At 38.8% G+C, this 23,505-nt stretch overlaps 1 protein-coding gene across 1 annotated transcript; it reads right to left on the minus strand.

Moving 5' to 3' along the window:
- Positions 1-7,666: 7,666 nt before the first annotated feature.
- On the minus strand, positions 7,667-22,347 carry OVCH2 (ovochymase 2; the record flags this gene model as incomplete). The annotated part of the gene is made up of 14 exons (XM_081280366.1): positions 7,667-8,806; positions 9,283-9,376; positions 10,979-11,109; positions 11,467-11,607; positions 12,320-12,444; positions 12,569-12,659; positions 14,072-14,095; positions 15,198-15,387; positions 15,835-15,986; positions 16,241-16,336; positions 16,695-16,867; positions 18,019-18,110; positions 20,110-20,219; positions 22,299-22,347. The coding sequence occupies 14 exons, from the start codon at positions 22,345-22,347 to the stop codon at positions 8,616-8,618; spliced, it is 1,659 nt and encodes a 552-aa protein (XP_081136492.1). The 3' UTR covers positions 7,667-8,615.
- Between the last annotated feature and the right edge of the window lie 1,158 nt (positions 22,348-23,505).

The following is a 23,505-nucleotide window of genomic DNA, read 5'->3' on the forward strand; positions in this document are numbered from 1 at the left end:
TAGGCAGAGTTTCTGGTGTAATGCCTAGGTCCTTGATGCACTTTGAGTTGAGTTTTGTGCAGGGTGAGAGAGATGGATTTTATTTCATTCTGCTACATATGGATTTCCATTTTTCTCTGCACCATTTGTTGATGATAAAACTGCCCCTGTTGAGATCATTAAAACCACCCTTTCCCCATTCCTATTGCTAAATATAATGATCTATTATTGGTCATTTGTCCTCATTTCTACCACCTGGAAATTTTAGAGTATCCCAGGAGTGAAATCTCACTCTTCTTTGATGAACTCTTCTGGTGTCATGGGTTTACAGTTTGAAGTTTACATGTCCAGACTGGATCATTTTTCTGAACTACATATTCATAGATCTACCTGCCCACTAGACACCTCCTGAGTGGCCTCAGGCAATTCAAACTTGATCAAATATAAACTCCTGATCTCTGCTGCTCCCCTACCCAATTCTGGTATCTTAGTTGTTCTTAGAGTTGTTCAAGCCAAAGGCCTTGCAATCACTTTTGATTTTTCTCACACATCATATCCACTCCAATACGAAATCCTGTTTGCTCTTATTTTAAAATAGGCCCAGAGTCTGACTTCTCACCACTTCCCCTGCTCCCAATTGGATCTCAGTTTCTCCCCTTGATTATTGCAATAGTCTCTCAGTCATCTCCCAGCTTCCTCCCTCGCCCCCTCCTGCAGTCTTATTTCAATGCTGTAGCCAGAGTACTCACAAAACTGGTCTTAGGTCCTATTGTGTTTTTTTTTGGCGCGCACACATGTGTGTGTGTGTGTGTGTGTGTGTGTGTGTGTGTGTGTGTGTTTAAGACCCAGCATAAGTCTAATCTTTACTGAAATATTTCCTGATGTTTCCAGGCAAGTTATCTCTTTCTCAAGGTGATTGCTAAATTTAGTGCTCATGTCAACTACAGTATTTATCACATTGGCCTGGGGGTACCTGCACTTAGTTCTCCAGTGCTAGGTGCTCAGTGAAGATTTGCTCATGATTGTATGAAAGAATGAATGCACCAAGTGATTAATGGTTGATATGCAGTCAGAGTAGGGGGGCACCAACACTGTGTGTAATTAGTAGTTCATTCTCCAAGACAGGCAAGGGGGTGCTATGGAAAGGTCTTTGTGCTCAGGCTGAATCCAGGGCAAACTGTCTCACTTAGCAGCTGTGTGACTTTGTGTCCCTTAGTAAATTTATAAACCCCAGTTTCTTTATTTTTCCCTTTCATTTTATTATTTTTTCTTAATATGGGAATAAGTATCCTTCCCACTTTTTCCCCTGTGAAAGAAGTGTGAGGAGGAACCAAGAGAGTAGGACACCGGAGCCTGTGAAATGCTGCAGAGTAAGGTAGTAAGGACATCACGGGGGACTGTTGATCACAGACCTGTAAGACAGCCCCATCCTGTGACCCTGCACAACCTGGAAGCAGGCAGCCCCTGGCCTCTTGGCTGACAGGCCGAATGAGCGTGTTGATGGATCGAAGTGGATCAGCCAGCAGCAATGGTGCCAGGTCACAGTCCTCAGTGATGCTCTCAGAGGCAGAGTGTATAATTATGTGCTCAGTGGACTTTTTAATAAGACAAAGAAGCAGTTAAAAATCCCCACTGAAGAGGGGAGGAGCATGGAGCTTGGGCTATTTGCATTCCCCTAAGACAGGAAGTAATTCACAGTGTAGGTACCTGGTGCCACCTGATGCAAGTGCCCCACCTGGCTCCGGTGAGGGCGGGCCTCAGAGAGCGCGTCTTAAGTGATTGTTGCTAGTTTTATAGTCTTGTGAGGAGTGGAAACAAGACAAATCTGGTCTTCAGATAAATCTTCAGTGGTGTCAGACAGTAGAGGGTCCCTGTTGTGCAGCATGAACCAACCAACAAACTTGGCTCTTCAATATTTCCCTGTTTCTCTGCTGACATCAAGGGAAAGAACATTCCATCTAAATTCTGTACCCCACCCCTGAAACATCTGTAGCCAGTCCTGGTCAGCACTGGAGCTGCACAGACTAGTGGGGCTGCAGCAGTCACAGGGAAATGCATGGCCAGCACTGGCTGGAGAGGAGGGGAGCTCTGAGGCTTTGGACCTGAGAGTATCTTTAGCTAAATCATGGATCCTGGATTCACCACCCAGGAAAATACATTCGGTTCCCAAGAAAATGAGAGGATGAGAAATTTCAATTATCGTCTCGTTAAAATATTTGGAGATAGAAAGTGACTGTCTCAGACTCAGAAACTCTGGGGTCAGGGGGAAACAAGGCTGCTAGCTTGACCCTCATAATGATAGCAGCAGCCATTCTATCTAGCAGTTCTGCAGGTTCTAATGTTCTGCTGTCTTGTCCTCTGTCTTCTGTTCATGTTTTAATTTTCTTCCTTTTATTTATTTATTTATTATTATTATTTTTTGCAGTACTAGGGATTGAACCCAGGGCTTCACGTGTGCTAGGCAAGTGCTCTATCACTGAGCCACATCCCAAGCCATTTTAGTCTGTTTTCTACTGCTCTGACAGAGTATCTAAGGCTGGTATTCTGGTGACATATAAGCAGAATTTATTTGGCTCATGATTCTGGCCAGAACACATAGAAACTCTTCACTAAACAACTCCCACTCATGAAAGCAGAGCCTTCAGGACCTGAACATCTCCTAAAGATCTCACCTCTCAAAACTTACAGTAGCAATTAAATTTCAACATGAGTTTTAGAGGGGACATTCAAGTCATAGCAATGTACATGGAAGATACTAGACTCAGAAACATGAAGCAATCTGTCTGAAATCATATGCATAGTTAAGATCTCTAATGGAAACAGTCAATTATTGAAGTTTCTTGCCAATCTAACATCAATACAGCTTATAACTGTGCCTATCCATCAGTCCTCCTCAGGAAACTTCTCAATACTACACAATCAGAGGAAATACGTTCACTAAAAAGAAATGTAGCTATTTTCTTTTTGTTCTTCTTCTTACCTGGGATTGAAGTGAGGGGAACTTAACCACTGAACCCCATCCCTTTAAAAAATATTTTATGTAGAGACAGAGTCTTGTTGAGTTGCTTAGGGCTTCACTAAGTTGCTAAGGCTGGCTTTGAACTTAGGATCCTCCTGCCTCAGCTTCCCAAACCATTGGGTTACAGGTGTGCGCCACCATGCCTGTCCAAAATGTAGCTGTTTTCTAAGGATAAAAAATGTCTATGAAAGGACAAAACACTACCCAGTGTGATTTTTTTAGAAAGATTTTTAAAAAGTACAAAATCAAGAACAAAGTAGAAAGTTATCTCCAAAACAAAATGGATTAATCATCGGAATGTTTTGTACAACTCAAGGCAACAAGTAGGAAAATATGAATGGTATAACTATTACTAGGAGATTCTGTTATGTAAATTGTCTGAAGAAAAAAAATTAAATCTGAAAATCAATAACTGTGAAGGAAATTGAGAAGGGTTAACTTAAAGACTCTAAGGAAAAGCTATTTAGCATGTGTACTTACATGACATCATTACTTATTATTATTTATATATTGTATACTATTCTTATATATACCAAAAACACAACATATTATTTATTATTCTTGCCCTGTAAATTTTATGCAAAATATAAAACAATCCCCAGTTTTTTTAAAAAAACTCTGACAAGAATTTCAGAGAAATGCAGAAGCTAATTAGAAAATCGAAGGTCAGCAACTCTCAAACATTTTGGTCACCTTTACACTTTAAAAAAGATCACTGAGTGTCTTAAAGAACTTTGTTTATGTGAGCTCTATTTGTCAATACTTGTCACTTTAGAAATTAAGGCAGACATTTAAGAATTCACTTCTTGGGCTGGGGATATGGCTCAAGCGGTAACATGCTCGCCTGGCATGCGCGGGGCGCTGGGTTTGATCCTCAGCACCACATAAAAATAAAATAAAGATGTTGTGTCCACTGAAAACTAAAAAATAAATATTAAAATTTTTTTTCTCTCTCTCTCTTAATAAAAGAATTCACTTCTTAATTTATTTGGACAATCATAATAAAACATTAGGTATTTACTTTAAGTAATATGTTCATGCAAATAACATTCCCAAACAACAACAACAAAATAATAAGACTGGCCTTGTTTTACATTTTTGTAAAACTCTTTTAGTTTCTGGTTAAATAAAATGTAGGCAGGTTTTATTATCTGCTTTTTACATTTAATCTATTGAGATAGCAGATGTTATGTAGCCTCTGTAAAACTCTATCATACACTCCATACAGAATTTGAATAAAAAGGGAGAACAATACCTTAGTTTTAGTAGGAAAGTAGTTTTGATATTGAAGACCCTGTAAAAAGATTTTGTAGATCCTCAAGTGTCTCCAGACCATACTTAGAGAATCTCTGATATAACTAAAATTAAATTATAAATGTGGTTACAAAAATTTAAGAGAAATATTAGTAAATAGAACCCAGAAGAACACTGAAAGATGAGGTGCCATGTCCAAGTGGAATTCATTTCAGGAGCAAATGAACATTAAGAAATCTATTTAGTATGGATTTAATGTAAATCAATCATTCAATCATATCACTATCTGCTAAAAAGTATTTCACAAAATTCAATATTAATTTTTGATTTAAAAATTAATAGGGAAGAAAATATGATAATTCCTAGGAAAAGAAGATATGATTAAACAAGTATGTATTTAATAGTCCACGTCATGCTTAATTAGAATATACTAAAAACACGATGTGACATGGCAGAGCTTTCTGGTGCACTTAGGGATTGCTCAGGATGGTAATGAAGGGGGGACCCAGTGGTAACTCACAGCAGACCCTGATCAGTATCAGAGATGGTGGCTGGAGGGCTAATAATCAAACCATTTAAACCATCATCCCTCACAACTTTCCACTGCCCAGTGTACTTTCTTACTGGTGAGGCAGTGAGCAGTGGTTTTTTGGATAATAGTGCCTCTACGAAGATACTCAGTGGCAATCTGCAGGCAGGCCAGCCATGGCCAGGAGCTGGCTGTGGCCTTCTTGCATCTCATAATCCACCTGGGTTGGGGCCAAGAAGATGCATATTTATTGCCAATGGAGAGACACCTGGAAATAATGATAAAAAATATTTATTCTATTCTAGAGAGATAAAAAATAAACATTACCTGAAGTGGGTCTCTCACCCAGGAGCACAATATCAAGCTCACCTTTGACCCCCTCTTTTTTTTGCTCTAACTATTCAGTCTTCAAATATTTTAGTTGCAATATCTACAATATATCTTACATTCATCTTCTACCCACTAGAAGATATTCTATCTTAGGGTTTGAGTCCTCTGGGTAGGTGTGATATTTAAAATCAGACACATGTGAACTTTCTTGTCCTTAAGTTTGTATGGTCACATATAAAGGAAGAAAGTTTTAAAGAAGGTTTGAGTTCAGTGAGAGAAAATTAAGAAAATGTTCTTCAGGATATATTGTGAATTATTTAATTTTATTCACCAAATATTTATTTGATACCATCTTTGTTCCGGGCATTGCAGCAGGTCCTGGGAATAAAATGATAACTGTAACTGAGGGTTGTAATTAGATTCCTTGGAAAATACTGTTTGGTTTAGGCTGATGAAAAATGACTGTGCTGAATGTACTCCCTAGTGGCCAAGAGAAGGAAATATTGCAGCCACACTTCACCTGGGATCTCTGTGCATCAGGAGGTCATTGTCAAGGAGGACAGAATGAAAAGATTCAGACTGCTCCCATCCCTTCTCATTACAAGTAATATTCACTATCCACTCCACTCTATTATTATGTGTTTTATGCTTCAGAAAATTTGTAAAAATAGAAATAAATTAAAAAATAATATGCTTGACTTTTAACAAACTATTAAAATGGCAAAGTATGAAAGTTTCCCCACTTCCATCCTCTGCCTGGTCCCCTCACCAATGTGTCATCTATATGGAACAGGATATCAATGTCTATGTCAGTGGATGTCATGGAGAACACAAGGAAATGGTAAATCCCAGTAAATTTCAAAACTCATTGGTGTTAAAACATAGTGGGATACTTGCTGTTATTCAGTGAAAGATCTTGTGAGTCAGAACAGGAGTTGGCACATAATTGAGTCATCCCCACCAAATGAGTCAGTTAAGAAGGGAGTTTTTATTCTTGGACTGGAAATATTTCAGTGTTGCTTTGAACAGAAGGGACAATGACCCTTTTGATATGTCAACTTGGTTGGATTTGCACCTGTAATTATTCAATTGAACACTAGGTGTTGCTGTGAAGGAAGTTTGCAGCTATCATCCCTAATCCATTACCTTTAGGTAAGGAAAATCATCCTGGATAATCTGTGTGGGTTGGCGTAATGAGTTGGAAGGTCTTAAAAGCAAGGCTGAGGCTTCCTGAAAAAAGAGAAGAGATACTGTCTACGGAGAACAACTTCAGTTCCTGCTGTGGATTCAATACTCTCGACATCTTCTCTTTCTGTCTGCCTGCCTTAAGGATGTTCTTGCTTGGTCAGCTCTTACAAATCATGCAAGCAAATTCTGAAGCACTCATTTGCTAGAGCTGCTATAACAAAGTACCACAAACTAGGTGGCTTGGAACAACAAGAATTTATTGTCTCACAGTTCTAGAGGTCCAAGATCAATGAGCTGTCAGGTTTGTTCTTTCGGAGATCTGTGATGGAGGTTCAATGGACCTTTCTTGCTTCTGGTGGTTCTGTGTTAATGCATGAATATTCAGGGGTTAAATGATTAGACTGGAAGCTGTAACCTGGTCAGTTCACCCTAGTTTGAATGGACTGACTGGGTGGTAACTTTAGAGGAGGTGGGTCACTGGGTCTCTGGAAGAGTGCATCCTCACTCTGGACCCTATCTCTCCCCCTTTCTCTACTTTCTGACTCCATGAGGTGAGCCATTTTTGTCCACTGTGTCCCTCCACCATGATATCCCACCTCACTTTGGATCTAGAGCAATAGACTCAGCCATCTATGGATTGAGAAATTCTGAAACCAGAGCCCCAAATAGACTTTCCCTCCTCTAAGTGGTTCTTGTTAGGAATTTTGGTCATAGCATTGCAAAGCTGACTAAAACACTTGGCTTATAAATGATATGTCACTGGATTTCTGCCTTCTTCTTCATATCATGTTATTCCTTTTTATGTGTGTCTCTCTACATCCAAATTTCCCCTATTAAGACTAGCATTCATATAGAATTAGGGACTACTCTAATGACCTCATTTTAACTCAGTTAATCTCTGTAAAGACCCTATATCCAAGTAAAGTCACATTCTAGGGTACTGGAGGATTCCAACACAATTTGGAAGGAAAACATATTCAACCCATCACACCTGCTTCTCTGACTGAACCCTGGATAATATGTTCCATATATATGTATATGTGTGTATATACATATGTGTGTGTTTGTGTGTATACACACACATACACATTAAGTAGTTACAGTCCCCAAACAGCTTACCAGAAGCATTAATTTCTTCAGATGGCACATTCCATGTCTCCAGAAACACTGGTTCATCCTCTAATACCGAGGTGTTTAAATCTGGATATAAACATAACATAATTACTTATAAGTCATCAGAAAATGACTTATGAGATAATGTTAGAATTTTGGGACACCTAAGTTAGAAGGACTCTGTGAGTATTTTAACTGAGAAGTGGAATATTGTAACTATAACCTGGCTTTTCTCTTCCAACAGTAGTTTCTTATCAAGAAGGAACAACTTGGGAAGCAGATAATTGCTTCGTGGGATCTCCCATATGGAAGAGGGATCATGGTGAAGACTGGGAAAAAAAAGTTATGTAGTCTCCAGGGCCTGGGATTGGTGATTATATTTCATGTTCTGTTTTTTTTTTTCTGTTGTTGTTGTTATATGAGCCCTTGCTAATAGCCAAGTGTATCTTATCTAATTTAATCCCCACTCCATTCTTTCCTAGACATGATTATTCTCCCATTGTAAGATTGAAAATGACATTGAGATGGTTCTTTCTTAAAAACCACACATCTAGTAAGGATAGGCCAAGATTCAGACACACCATATATCTTTCTTATTTATAGATTCCATATATGTGAATTCACCTACTCACTAAAATGTGTTCATAACCTCAAAAGCAATATTCATGGTGCTTTCACAAACATCTAACTTTCAGGTTTTCGGCTGACGTAAAATAAGGCAATTCCCTGCCTTCTTGTTTCAGCTCTCATCCGATAAACAAATGTCCTTTTCGTGGTCTATTGAGTACCACATTAGTGGGTGTGCTTTTTGTTGGTGACTTCAGTTTAGTGTGTCTTCCAAGCATAGTGCTGAAGTGCCCTCTAGTGTCGCTAAGTGCAAGAAGACTGCAATGTACCTCAGAATGTGTTAGAAAAGCTTTGTTCAGATATGAGTTATAGTGCTATTTGCTCTGAATTTAATACTAATGAATCATTAATGCATATGAAATAATGTGTCTTTAAGCAGAAACACTTAAAACAAAGTTATGTATTGATGGGTTGATAAAAAATGTACAGTGCCCCTAGGAAAATAACTTTGTATTTTCTTAGGAGCAATGGCTCAGTATCCACTTATTCAGTGTTCACGGTGACTTTATAGGATCTAATTACCACAGATTATGAAAATCAATTGGATCCATGTTGGACTCTAAAGGCTCCCCTTTATTACCACTCTATGAGGATTAGAGTTAGACACTGAAGGATCGTTGCCTCCCTCTTCTTACCTGCTATAGGAATGAAGGAGACTGCAGCCTGGAAGCCTCTGAAGGTCCCATTTTCATCTGATTGGAAGTTGATGAGCATGACACTGGAGGAGCTCAGCACGGGGGGAGGGACATCATAGCCACACAACCGAGCTGGTTGAAGACCAATCCAAAGCATCATCCAGTGCCAGGCAAATAAACATGACATGGATAGGAGAAAAAAAAAATGTGTCCTCTAGTTAACTTTTGAGAAGTAAGCTTTTCAGGTAAATATCACACTGCATTTTCAAAATAAAAAGGCAGCTTGCTTTTTTAAAAATTCATTTAACCCCACTGATGTTTCAATTCTGTTTCGTCTGCCACACTCCCACTAAAACGCTGCCAAGAGTTGGTTCCAGCTACAGGGCTTATTTTGATGGGACTTTCCCCATCTGGCTCTTCCTTCATTGTGGGCCTTTTGAATTTTCTATTCAAGTGGTTTTTTGGTCCTGTCTCTCTCCTTCTGCCCCTGAAAAAGGAGTGGTGGTACAGGGGAATTAAGGAAAACTGAGCCATATCCTTCATCTCAATCATCTCAGGACTGGGTCTAATTGCAAACCAGGGAAGCTGAGCCTTTGAGGAACACAAACCTATTTCCTTCTTCCTTTCAACGTCACTGTGCACTGTCACATAGTCAGAAGTGCAGTCTCCACTTTCTTCTATTTCCAGACTCTGAAATGACAGCTGAGAAGACTGAAGGTTATTCTCAGAGTAAACAATGCAGATGAATGACCTTATTTTGATTAAGCAAAGAAATCTGGATTTGCTCAACTTGCTCTGGAGGAAGACCTTAGAAGAGAAGAGTAGAATTTTCCGGTTTTCAACTAAATTCCCTCTTCTTACTCCTCCTAGAAATATGCTTATATTTAAATTCTTATCTTTCATTGTGAAAGAAATTAATTCTGCTGAAATTTTTGCCTTAACTATACTTTGGATTTCAGAAAACATTAGAAAAAGATGATCTATACTCATCTCACTCATTTGTAAAACTTATGTGATCTTGTTTCTGCTCCTAATTTCTGACTTATTTTAGTACTTCAGACACTGCCACGACCAACTTTTTTCAACTTTTTAATTGTCCAATCCAATTATTCTGCCTTATTGAGGGGTGTGGTGGTGTCTGAATAGTTCATCCTTAATTCTCATTCTCTTTAAACTCTATGTGGTAAGCCCAAAACTATTTGCCACATCTTTTTGTTTATTTGTTTTATTTTGTGTTTTAACTGAAAAGATCCATTCTCTGGAGTGACTTCACCAATTCAGTTTTACTCCTGCATCTCAGACCTCTTTCCTGTTCAAATATGGTCATGCACGGCATAACAATGTTTTGGTCAACAATGGACCACATATGGGACAGTGGTCTCATAAGATTATACATCTTGTGACCTTGGAGCTGTCTTGGTTGTGTGAAGACACTCTGTAACAGTCACACAATAATAAAACACCTAATGACCATCCAATTCTCAAGACGTGAACTACTGTTAGGAAATATACTCCCATACTGGAGAACTTTGAGGTCTTGTCTGCCCTTACTCCTTCATATACCCCTTGCTTTTAATTATTATTTTAAAAGAAATACTTATAAATAAATCCTAAGTCCAATCTCATCCTGACTGTAGCCTGACCTTCAGCTACCTAGTGACATCTCTCTGCAGATGGTCCATTAGTGTTTAATGGGAAAACAAACCAATGAGTGGCCAGTAACACTCATAGGCAAATGTGGAATAAACACCATATCCTGGTATTGAAGGGTCTCAGCCTCACCTCCTACCAGCCCCCACCCCAAGTACACTTGTGACTCTTTGAAGCTAGTCATCCCCTGTGCCTGTTCTGTATTGTTTCTTCTTTGCTCTATCTCCTCTACTTAGAAGGCTTAATGATTTTGGACTAATTGTTATTGACATCTATTTGCCATTACATACACAGTGTTTTGTCAGAGGTTGAATTGTAAGGAAGAAATGCTTGTTTCTAGAAGGAACTAGAGACTGATAAAGTCACCAGGATACAAAGGTTAAGACAACACCACTTTGGCGGGGGGGGGGGGGGGGGGGGGGTGGTGGGGGGGGTGGGGGGGGTTGTTTTTAACAAAAACTAAAGAGTGCAAGTGCTATCTAGTGGTAAAAGTGGATAATTGCAGGGGAAAATAAGCTGGCTCATTATTCAAGTGTTTAATTAAAACTTGAATATAGCCGTGGATAACTCAGATAAAAACCTCTGCTGCATGGTGCTTCTGATAGCTGTTCTGTGGATATGCCATGGCTAAGGAAGAGTAACCCAAGTCAATACCTTAATTATGTGATGTTTGGGGGCTTGAAAAATCCAGTTACAGTTGGCCATGTCGTTGTAGTCTTCAGGATAGTGAAGACTCTGTATGATGCCTTCTTTAAAAAGGATAGTTAAGGAATTGCAACCTGAATCTGAAATACATAAAGAAATTCTAAACAAATGGAAGCACCTAAGGAAGAGGAATTCTCATTGTTCCCTCCCATCTCTCACAGGTGATGCGTGACCTGAATCTTTAGACAGAGCCAACAAGAAGGAAGAGGGATGTGCATAGATCTTATAGAATTCTTCGGGTCTTCTCAGCTTACTTGGGTAGGTGATAAATACAAATCATCAAGGCTATGGAAGGAGAGACTGCACCCTGCTCTCAAGCTGGCCAGTTGGTCCCCTCCACTATGGAACTAGTGGGCCTTGCCAGGGGGCTAATGCCTATGATGCCCAAACTTTTTCAAAGGGTCTGGAGGGCTTGTGATAAGTATAAATGGTTTTACCAGGAAAGTAGTTTGGGGTAACAGCTTTATAGGTGAGATTAAACCCAGTGGCATAATCTGTGGCATCAGAAATGAACTTCAGCTTTATAGAATTGGAACCAACAAGAACAGACGAAGGGAGGATTTCTCCACAGAGTTTTCCTGCAAGATGAGAAAGAAGATTCTTGGCTTAGAATCTAGAAAACATCACCCTTTAAATGACTTAAAGAGAACTGAATTTTCCATGATATTTCAGGATTGTCTAAAACAGGGTGTCTCAATCTCAGCACTATTGGGTGTCTTATGTCTTTTTTTTTTTTTTTTTGGTGTCTTATGTAGCACCCTGGCTTCCACCAGTAAAACACCCTCCAGTTGTGACAACCTAACATCTTTCTAGTAATACTCTATACAGTTGTAACATCCAAAAAAGTCTCTAAGACATAGCCAAATATTTCCTGAGGGGCTAAATCGTGTCCAGTTTAGAACCACAGAGACACCACTCCATTCCTGTTTCTTATGTAACTGTTGTCTCCTTTTCATTGTTTTCTGTCATCATCTGTCTTCTTAGTTTGATAATTAAGGTAAAGATCCTTTTCATGCCTGGGAAAGCAGCTTTCTGCTTGGGAGACCCTGCAATATGCCTAGATTTCACTCCCAGTTTAATAAGAGCAAGTGAAAATGATGCAGAAGTGAAATCCCCTGTGACCCTGCAGTCTCAGGTTCAGTTCCTCTGTACTCCTCCTGATCTGAGTCTCAAACTGGGAGACCAGAAGTGTGGCATTTACAGATGACTCCATGCCAAACTTATTGTAACCAGGCCTCTTTAAGCCACTTATTACTGAATTCCACTGGTCAGTGTGAAAAATTCACTCACCAAAGAGTCTGTCTTCCAAAGAATACATTGCCAGGTGATTGTGGTGACAAGCCTCTGCATCCATGCGGGAAAAACTGAGCAACACATGCATTCCCTCTGGTGCCAACAGGGTCCATACACACTGTCTGCAGACAGACACATGGAGAGGATGTTATTTCTAGATAGAAAGTGACAATTGCTGTCCAGTTAATGGGTGTAGCCAGACTGGAGGTGGGAGTCTGGGGAAGGGTGACAGAAGGGGCTACTCACTGCTCACTATCATAATACACGTGGAGACTTTCTGGGAAGTGCAGCTCCCCATCAGACCCGCTGACTATACCATCCTTTTCACTGCATGATGCTGGGAGGGAAAGTCAGGGTCAATGATGTTGGCTGGCCATAATAGACCCTCCTTCCAGAAGCTGAGAACACTAGAGCCTCCTGGTATTCTTTATGTACTCTTTCACTCTTTATGAAATATTTTCCTGTCCTGCCTTCTGAGATGCCATATTCATTTTTGTTCCTTTTAGATCCTGCTTAGCCTTGGGATTCTGGATTTGTTTTTCTCCTTAATTCTTTCCTCTGACCCCATTCTGTGAATACAGATATTTCCCAGGTTCTATCCCAGCATTCGTCTTCTCTCTATATTTCAGACCTCTGACCAGTCTCAGTCATACCCTCAGTTTTGATTATTATCTCTGCTTTTCTGAACTTCAGACAGATTTCGCAATGGTCTCTTAGCTATCACCCTGAAACTCAACGTGCTGCTGATGGAATCTCTCTGGGTCAGCAAATATGCATCCACTTCTGACTTATGACTTTCTGTATCCTTAGTCTCTTATGCTCAAAACTATCAAAGAATCAAGTTTGTTTCTTTCCTCTTCCTTGCTACTGCTCAACAAAATGACTATAAAGTCCATTCTTTTATCAGGAAAGTCTAGTTCTAATCTATTTATCTAATTAATCAAATTCTTATTGCTCAATAAAGTCCCAAATTTTTGGCTGATGTTTCAAGTTTTCATAACTCGCTATCAAGTTATCTTTCTATTCTTTTCTCTCATGAAACCCCATTACACATCCTTCATTTCAACTGTTTTGGCTGACTTACTGGTCTCTTACATCCTGCATTCTCTTACCTCCATCTCTCAATATCCATCCTTGGATAAGAATGATTCCTTCAACTAGATTTTCAGTTAGAAGCAGCCTTTGAGCTCTGAGGATGCTATTTTCCATATGGCATTTTGTAGGTAGTTTTATGGGCTCAAAGAACAATTGAAGATCTGAGCTAAAGAGGCTTTAAAGACCATCTAGTCCAACCTCTATTCTTTATAGATGAAGTAACTGAGGTCCAGAGATAGGAAAGAGCTTTCCCCAAATCACAAGGTGAATTAATTGCAGAGCTACAATGTGATACAGGGATGAGTCCCCTATATAAGGAAGGACACTTTCAGGGAGGTGTGTGGAGCTTATTTACCACATCTGTACCACCTCTTTTCTTTCCCGAGTCTCTGATTCAAAGCTAGAGTTTGTCAAATGTTTGCTGAATTAGATGGAGAACTGAATAGACAAGAAAAGAAACAGGAGGGAATCCAGGACTCCTGTGGGCATGTGATTGTCCAAACTGGCAGGGCTGCAGGTTTGCTTGGTAGTTTTATACCTAGCAAACATGAAAACTCTTGCTGAGGGTAACTTTTGATTATAGAGGAAACTGATATTCAGAAATGCTAAATGTTAATTCATGCTCCTGGTGGAGCAGGCTATAGGAATACCCACCTCTGGAGCTCTTTCTTTGATGTCCTGGGAAAGAAAAAGAAAAACACAACTCAAAGCTTAGGTATCACAAACAATATTTCAAAAAGTTGGCTCAAAATTGCAGAGAATTTTTAGTCAATATACTACTATGAAAATCTACTCTTGTGGAAAGAACAGAAAGGATAAATGACAAAGTATGAAAGGGGTCTTGATATAAAAAAGGAGATGATTTTACTTGGTTTATTGAGTAGCCTAATTAAGAAACAGACAGTAATTAACCAGTGATTAACATGAAATTTACACAGAACACAAAGAGGTGATTGTACATAAAAATGGAGGCTAGAGATGGAAATAACTTTCCTGCAAGCACAAAAAAGTTTCTAGAATATCTACAACTTGAATTCAATGCTCAGGTACCTGATGCTGTGCCATATGCTCCACAACAAGTCGTTTTCTACTGAACTAATTTGAATGAACTGTTTCAGGAAAGGATGGAAGGCCCTTTAAGGCTGTTAGAAACCAGGTTAAAAAAAAAAAAACCGACTAAGTTGAGTTTGGAGATATAAATGAGGCTACAATTCAGCCCCTGGGGTGTGCATTCGCTGGCCTTTTCTGACTTACTGAACTTGGTTCTGTGCCAGGGCTTCTCAACCTTTGCACTACTAACATCTGGGATGAGATTATTCTTTGTGGGACGCCATACTGTGCACTGATAGTATACTTAACAGCATCCATGGCCCCTACCCAGTAGGTGCCACTGCCTTCTCTCTAGTTGTAACAACACAAATATCCCCCTAAATAGTTTCATGGGTGGCAAAATTACTACTGTTTTATGCTATAGCTAGCTGAATCTTGCTGGAACAACTGAGAAATAAGTGGAGAAAACATATCTTCAAGTTGAAACTGTTTCAATTAAAGGCAATCTTGACAAAATAAAAAATGTATGAATTCATATATCATTGAATATTTTCTACTGTATCACATACCATATTCAGCTCTTGTTTTTGACAACAAATTTCATAATCTTTATGCACCAATTGAGAACAGAAGTAGACCTCTTTACTCTGGTCCTGACTTGGCTAGACAGCTGATGATCTGCCCTAGCAGAAAACACCAACTTCTTAACCTCGCATAATGGCTTTATTACCAGTTTGGATGTGTTCACGGATCCAGGGAAGCACTTTACTAAGATCTGTGAAGATCCCAGGGGACCCTTGCTCATCTTTCTGCCCATTGTTTCTCCAGCTTCGACCACAGCCCAAACCCCAGGAAGTCACGCCGGCCAGAGTCCAGGTTCCTTTCTTATTTCGGCACATGAGTGAGCCACCTGAATCTCCCTGAAGAAGAAAGAAGCTTCTTTTACCATCATTGTCAGTGTTGATGCCCTACAGCGCTCACTCTTTATCCATAAGATACTTAATAATTGACCTCAGCTCTCGATCAATGGGAGAACAGAAGACCAGTAAAATTCCAAACATCTACACACTCCAAATAAGAAAGCTCCATCCATCCTGCAGGGATGAATCCTGAGCTTATTCTTGGCACTATTTCTATTATTTGGTCTTTTTTGGAAAAATCAGATAACCTCCTCTGAACACCCCTGCTCAAAACAGATTGTTTAAACTTTCACTTTATTTTGACTTTATCTTTCCTTTTTACTTCTGGCTCTTCTTTCCGGATTCCAGGTTTAGCTGGAACCAGCCTTCCTGAAGCCCCTCATCTGCTAAAAAAGCTGAGGAGAGATCTGCCTGGGTGGAGCCTGTCAGCCCGCCACTGCCACTCACCTTACATGCATCCCTCCCTCCATCAGGGGAGCCTGTGCAGAGAAAGGTCTTCCCATTAAATGGCTTCTTTAGGGTTAACAGAGCTGCCACACACTCCTTCTTGGATAAAATAGGCAGGTTCACCTCCTGCAGGACTTGTGAGAGGACGCCATCTGTAACACAGGACAGGAGCCTCAGCAAGGCACACTGACCCTTTCTGAGTTGAAGATGCCCTATTCACCTCATCAACTGGATTCAGGTTTGTGTCCTTTGGAAAAACCTAAATTTCTAAGTACAATGTTACATTTTTTTATCTTTCAAAATGTTGACATAACTGTTTTAAAAAAGTAGATTAAAATTCTATTTTCTGATTGCCCACCAGAAAATTCTAACCTCTGATTAAGAAGAGTGGCACAGGTATTCTTACCTTCAGTCAAGCGGCCCCAGCCTGTAGTTGTACAAATAAATCCAGCCTCAAATCTCTCCCCTGGTTCTGGAAGACACACAGGTCCCACCAACTGGCCTAAAAAAACATCAAAGCAGTGCTCATCTCATTCACAGAGGACAGGATATCATTAGCCATTCACCAATTTGCATCTAGGTGCAAAGACCTTGGTGAGAGTTGTAATATCTGCCTGGAACCTACTGGGGTTACTTATCAGATAGAGATCCTCTCCTCTCTTGACTCCACATAATTCTATATCCAGAACTACAAGCAGAGAGAGTTTCAGGTAGAGAACCTTCCAGCCTAAATCTCTATCTCAAAACACATGATTTAGAACAGCTGGGTACATGCTATATAATATGAACTGCAGGGAATTATGAGTCAAAGGTCATGGGAACAGGGGGCATGCAAATCAGGGTGAACCTCAAATGTTTACCAAATTGGAAGGTCCCAGCCATCCTCAAAATGGCAATATCATAGTCCATTGGTTTCTTGATGGTGAATCGTGGGTGTACAATGATGGTTTCAATAGTGAGGGTTTGCTCTCCTGGCTCTTCCTGGCTCAAGTCATGTTCTCCAGCAGTAACGTTCAAAGTTGATGCAAAGTTTCTATGAAGAGGGAGCAGTAAAATGGTGGATTTCAATGAAACTCACAGTACAGCTGCTGACAAATTTGTCTCTTTAAATTATATAGATAACGTGGGTGGTGGGGTTGCTGAGAAAATGAGAATGATTCCAATGCTATTAGAAAGAACATGCAGAGATCCCCAGTTTCAGTGCAGAATTAGTAAAGAGTGCCCTCATATGGAGCAATGATAAGATAAACTTAACATTTATTATCTCTAGATAATCAGTTCTGATTATCTAGAGGTGCATATACATTGTAATTCAGGCTTCTAAAGTCTAGAGGACTATAGTCAGCTATCCTGGGATATTTTTCCAAACTTAATACCAATGAAATCCTTTGAGAATTATTTGGGATTCCCACTAAGTATGCTGCTTCCAAGTCAAAGATCTCATGCAGAGTGTATATTATGAAGAATAGCATCATAACTCTAATGTCACAGAGAGCACACACACTCAAGGATTTATAACTAATTACAACAAGGGAAAATTGGGATCTTCTCCTTACCTTCCTTATATCTGTGATTTAAAGACCTTATACGACATGGAAAAGACCCCATCTTCCTGGGTAATCAGAAAGGAGTTTGGTAGGATTATTGAGATGGATGAAGAGCTTTGGCTTACCATTTTTTGGAATCCTTCATCTCTAAGATTGATACTTTTATACAAAATTAGAAAGGGCATCATTTTCTCTTGGTATATGCCTCTGAATTTTGACTATATTATGTACCTAATCTAACATACAACATCTCACTAGCCTACTGTCTGCCACATTGTGGAGAAATTATCAGTTGACTATTCTTTCAGTCTATTAGCTCTCGGTGGTAGGGATTGTGTCTCAATTTTTGTATGTTGGCACTCCCTGGTGTCTAGCTGGGCATCCAAATAAATTTTGCAGACTTAAATGAAAGAGGACAAAAATGGAGACAGGATCTTGATTACAATTTAGTAAAGTATTTTACCTCTGTGAAGAATGTGTATTTTCAACCTAGTTGAGTAGCATCTGACAATGTCACCAAGCCCCATTTGTGTTATAGCATTAGAGTTTTCCCCATATTTTAAGAGTCATCACTGAAGATTCCAAGGGAGAGGAAGGGGGTGATCTGATTTTCTTCCTTGAGTGAGTCCATCCCTACCTGTTTGCCACACAGTGAGCAGCTGTGATCACCCACTGTGGAGAGATGATGGTTCCTCCACAGATATGCTTCTGCCTTTGTTTCAGAGACACCTGAATAGTAAAGACCTTAAATGGGTACAAGTTCATGCTCAAGGATTCCCCAAATCTGACAACTGAGCATATTCTAAAATATAGACCCAGATACTCACTCATAATTTCTTTTTTTAAGAGAGAGAGAGAGAGAGAGAGAGAGAGAGAGAGAGAGAGAGAGAGAGAATTTTTTAATATTTATTTTTTAGTTCTCAGCGGACACAACATCTTTGTATGTGGTGCTGAGGATCGAACCCGGGCCGCACACATGCCAGGCAAGTGCACTACCGCTTGAGCCACATCCCCAACCCTCACTCATAATTTCTTAAGGGGTAAAATGCATACACTACAGCTCAGAAAGAAGGGTAGTGCTGGAACCAGAACATTCCCAGCCTTGGTCTAGATAAGATGTAGTTAATTTGAAATGATTGGCTGTAAGAGTTTTAGTAGAGATGGTAGTTAGAAATATCAGTATTTATTTCTTTATTTGGATAACACTGTTGACCCAGATCTGTGGCTCTGACAGTATGAACATTACCTATGAATGAAGAAAAAGAAGTAGAAAATATAGCTGAGTACAGCTGTTTTGGGAAAAAGGCAAGTTGTAGACTTGGGAGACTTTCAACACATGCTCCAATTATCCAAGCCTCTTAGAGAAATGGTTTGGACCTTTAATTTTCTCATACTTTTAATAAACTCTTTGACCCTTTTATCTTTTTCAAAGTCATTCTGATTCTACCTCTCAAGCATACTTTTTATCTTTGGTTTATCCTATTCATAATATTTTATTTGATTCTAAAATGACTTTAATGTACAATTAAATACTTTTAATGACAATATTTACATTTTTGGAATTAGAACATAGCGATTTATTAGAATTGTCCACTTTTGACCAAAAATTATTTAATGAGAAATCAAAAGAAAAGTAATGCAGAGGGGGCAATGGTAGAGCTCAGGCATGCTTAGCATTTGTGAGGCCCTGGGTTTGATCCTCAGCATGAGAGAGAGGGAAAGAGGAAGAGGAAGAGGGAGAGAAGGAGGGAAGGAGGGAGGGAGAGAGAGGGAGAGAGGGAAAGGGGGAGAAAGAGAAAGAGAGAAACAGAATGAAGAGGCCAAGAATAGAACAAAGAGCAAGTAAGTAAAAGTCAATGAATTATTGTTAATAGGAACTGAACATGGACTTCTAAACTGTCTAGAAAAATACCTGATCAAGTAACTAACTGATCAGTCTAACTATTCTATCAAGTATTTAACCAGTTAATCAAATGACAATTACTCAGTTAATCAGTCAACCTCCCGAACACAAACTTAATCAACCAACCATTAACATTTGTTCATTGACCTAAAAGTTATGACTTATCCGTGAGAAGTAAAAATAAAGAAGGATTGCTTTAAATGGAAATTTAAGAAGCAAGAAGATAACGTTCCCTCAAGGGTAAGGAAAATCTCAAGAGTTTCAAAGACAATAGATGCAAACCCTGGGGCTGGTGCAGAAGCACAAATCCATTTTCATGTCATAGAAGGATCAGGAAATTAAACTGAGGTAGAATTCCTAGGACATTAGATACTAAGGAGGCAGTATTCTTGACTACTCTGTGAGAGGTCCTATTATATACGTGAGAACCTTACACCCCAAACACAAAGTGGATTCTCTGGTCTTTAACTATAACAAGTCAAGTATATTTTAAAATATACTCGTTCAATCAAGAATTGTTTTTTAAATAGTAAATTCATTTTTTTTAGCTTCTTGAAGTGGTATTTTTGTCTTAAGGGTTGAAAGTTATGGATTGCATTACTTTTAATAGTTTGTGACTCAAGTCAACAGCACATATAATTGTTCTGAACAAACTTTTTCTGGAACTCAATTGTACATCATGAGGAACTTGGATTTTTGTATGCACTCATAAGATTGTTAGTGAAGGACTAGACAGGATGGAGCACTGAAGACTCAGTTATTGAGGAGATCCAGCCCTGAGACATCTCACAACTCACATACCAGAGAATATTTCTTGAGACTCACCTGCCAGGGGTAAGAACCCTTTTTCACTTGGCTTCCCCCAACAATGCGACTGAAAATGTTAAAATAATTCTGAGGCCCTATCTTAGCCAGATTCTTCCCACATTCAGTACCTGGGGGAAAAAAATAAGACAAACATTGAGTGACTAAATAGTTTCTAATACTGAGCAACATAGGAAAGCCTTCTGAGCATGAAAAATCAGCAAGACAGGGAGTAGAAAGATTACAAAGTGATTCTAAGTTAGTTGTTGGGATTTGCTTTAATTTTCAGTAAATTGCTCAGTTTGTGTCAATGTAGGACAAGTATATCATAAAGGGATATACTTTCCTGAAGTATGGGTTAAGGCCTCAGGAGGAGGTCTCCAGTGGGTTATTAGGAATGCAGACCTCTTTTGATTCTGAGCTCTCTAGCCCCTAAGAGGTTTCTCACAGCACTCTGTATTTTCTTCTATGATATCTATCATGCACCATTATGGCTATTTCTGTGTCTTTCAACATAACTGTATGGTGGGATCCTCAAATACAGGAACATAAGTCTTAGAAATACTGACATCCACAACATCTACCACAATTCCTGAAGAATAAAGTTGCTCAACTAATTGTCAGTGATAACATCCTCTGCTTTCATTGCAGTTGTGTGTATATTTCTCTGTTCCACTCATGAGACTGAGTCTGAGACTGCAGTCTGTGGTGCCAGTCACACAGTCATACATTAACAAATGCTACTGAATTTATTTCTCTGCTGGGATGGAAAGGACTGTGGAGTGAAGACAGTGTCCTGATTCACATACCAGAGTTTAGAATAGAAGGTTGCCAGGTAATAAGACAAATCTTTCCTCTTTGTGGAAAAGACTTTATCCCTTAAAAATTTGCATTCATTTGCACTCCGTGGGCTTTTTTGACTTCTCAAATAAAAAATAGGTTAGATTAAAGATACTGACCTCTACCAGGTAATTCAGAGATGGCATGTCACATGTTCTTCCTGTAGGTCTTTCCACATGATTTTAGGAGGGTTTATAAAACCCTGTCTCATAATCTACCCACTCCTTTGCCTAAATAAATCCTATCATTTACTTCTGAGTTTGGAAATCATCTCAAGTGAGGAGTCGTCCTTGATTTCTTAAAACTGGGTTAAGGGTCTCTCCCCTGGGTTGTGTAGCAATCCTTCTCCCCCAGCCCATCACTTAATCGTTTTTACCATGCTATGCTTGTATAGTTTGCTCCATCACCAGACCATGAACTATTTGAGGAAAAGACCTACATCTTATTCATCTCTGTATTTCTTAGGTTTAGCACAATTCCCAGCATTAATTTCCCTGGAAATTAAGTGAGTCATCAAAATGTTTTTTCTTTAGAACATATCTCTAATAACACAGATATTTAGACAAATATGCTAAAATATAAAAACCTCTTTCATAGGACTCCCTGTTTAATCTTCATTCCATGCCTAAGGATCAAGCATTGTTATCTACGCATTTCAGATAAAAAAAATATCACCTAAATGATAGCAGTGCATGAATATAATGCTCAATTTTTTTTATTCTGAAGCCAGTGGGAGTACGATGTTGGATCAACATCTTATTTTCTAACTGCTTCAGCTGAATGAGTCATAAATAATTTAGATACAAAATTTATTGTTTCCCTGAACTCACTGAAGCAAAGACAGAAATTTATTATTTCCTGAACTCACTGAGGCAAAGACAGAAAACATGGTGGTTCTTTGGGCTGGCACAACTCTGACCACAAAGAAGCCTGCCAAGAACAATTTTCAGATTATGATAATCACAAGGAAAAGACTGTTTCCAATATATCACAGCGAACATGCTTCATATTTCCTAGCAATATAATTTTCCAAAAGATTACAAATGCTTCTAGACCTATGCTTATGTGTAGAGTTTGCTCCATGAAAGATGGTACTATGAAACATGTCCAAATAAATAAATAAATAACCCCAGTTCACTTAGTACACCTAAGTGAAACAAACTTAGTTGCATTCCTTAATCAGTTCACCCTATTTCACATGCCGATTGTAGGAGCAAAATCAAAAATTTATTGAAGAAATAATCAGATCTCTAAAACATATTTGCTTGTTCAATTTTTCCAAAATAATATGGAGTGCAGTTGTGATGCCCATTGTCAGTAAAGGTGGTTCCTTCAGACAAAGGTAGTTATAGAGCTTATTTGGAACTTACCTTTGGGAAGAGGAAGATTTGCAGATGTGCCTTGTTCCAAACAGACCATTCCTAGTAGCAAAATCATCTTGTTCCAGCTTACAGGCATTTTGAAACTCAAATGCCCCTGAAATTTTAAAGACACTAAGGAGAACAAAAGTAGAAATTCTTGGGAGACCAGAAATAAGCCAATTTAAAACAGGTTCATTCATTAACTAAGGCTTGAGGCATTCAACCATGCCCATATGATGTTTCTCAATGTGGTTTCTTGCAAAATGTAGAGAAATCAACCACAAAAGCAGAGTCTTCATCTAGACTTATGTGTTCATTACACCTACATCAGTTAATGTTTCCCTAGAAATGTTTCTGACTAACAAAGTGTCTGGCGTCTAAGGTCTTCATTTGCAAACATTACTTACTCCTTTGTATAGGTTACTGTTTTCCAAAAGAGGATTGAATACCAAAATTGTCCTTGTTTGCAAGAGTAGACTTCCGTACCTGTTTGCAAACAAGCATCAGAATGTACTAAAACATTTTATTTAAATTTTGTTTCCCAAATGTAACTAGATGGCTATGATTGCCATGTGTTAGAGAAGGAGAGGAGAGAAAAGAGACTTGGGTAGTATACTCAGGAATTCATGCTACTAGACAGTTGTTTTGGATACTGTCCATCAGGATATTTGTGAATCTACATTCTCCCACCATTTTTTTTGTATTTCTAGAAGATAAACACTAAATATTCACATTTACTACTAGTAGGTGTGTAGGCACAGGAAAGTAGCTGTGATTACTTATAAGTCTTCCTCTTTCCTGGCTAAGATTTTGACACATCATTATTGTGTAAGAAATGAATAAGAATTGATCAATGCCAACAATAACCACATAAGGATATGAGATTTTTATATCAACTTTTTAGAAATTGCCTTCTCAAAGTAGCAATTGTCAGATTAAAAGTCCATAACTTTCTTGTAGCAACATTTACAACTTGAAAAAAACAAATCTAAATAAAGAAAATAATGTAAGTGCAAAATAAACATTTTAAACCTAAAATTTATGAGTGCTGCATATTTAGGAAAAACAGAAAGAAGGAAAATCAAATCCCTCATTGTGGCATCATCCTTAACTTATGCTTCTTAATTCTTAAATCAAAAATTTGCGACTGTTAATTTGGGGGTTATATCAATCCTAAGAGGTATGTAATCAATCAATGCCTAAGCCATAATCAAAA

Source organism: Spermophilus citellus (assembly GCF_964194105.1).
Source record: "Spermophilus citellus genome assembly, chromosome: 2".
NCBI classification, from domain to species: Eukaryota; Metazoa; Chordata; class Mammalia; order Rodentia; family Sciuridae; genus Spermophilus; species Spermophilus citellus.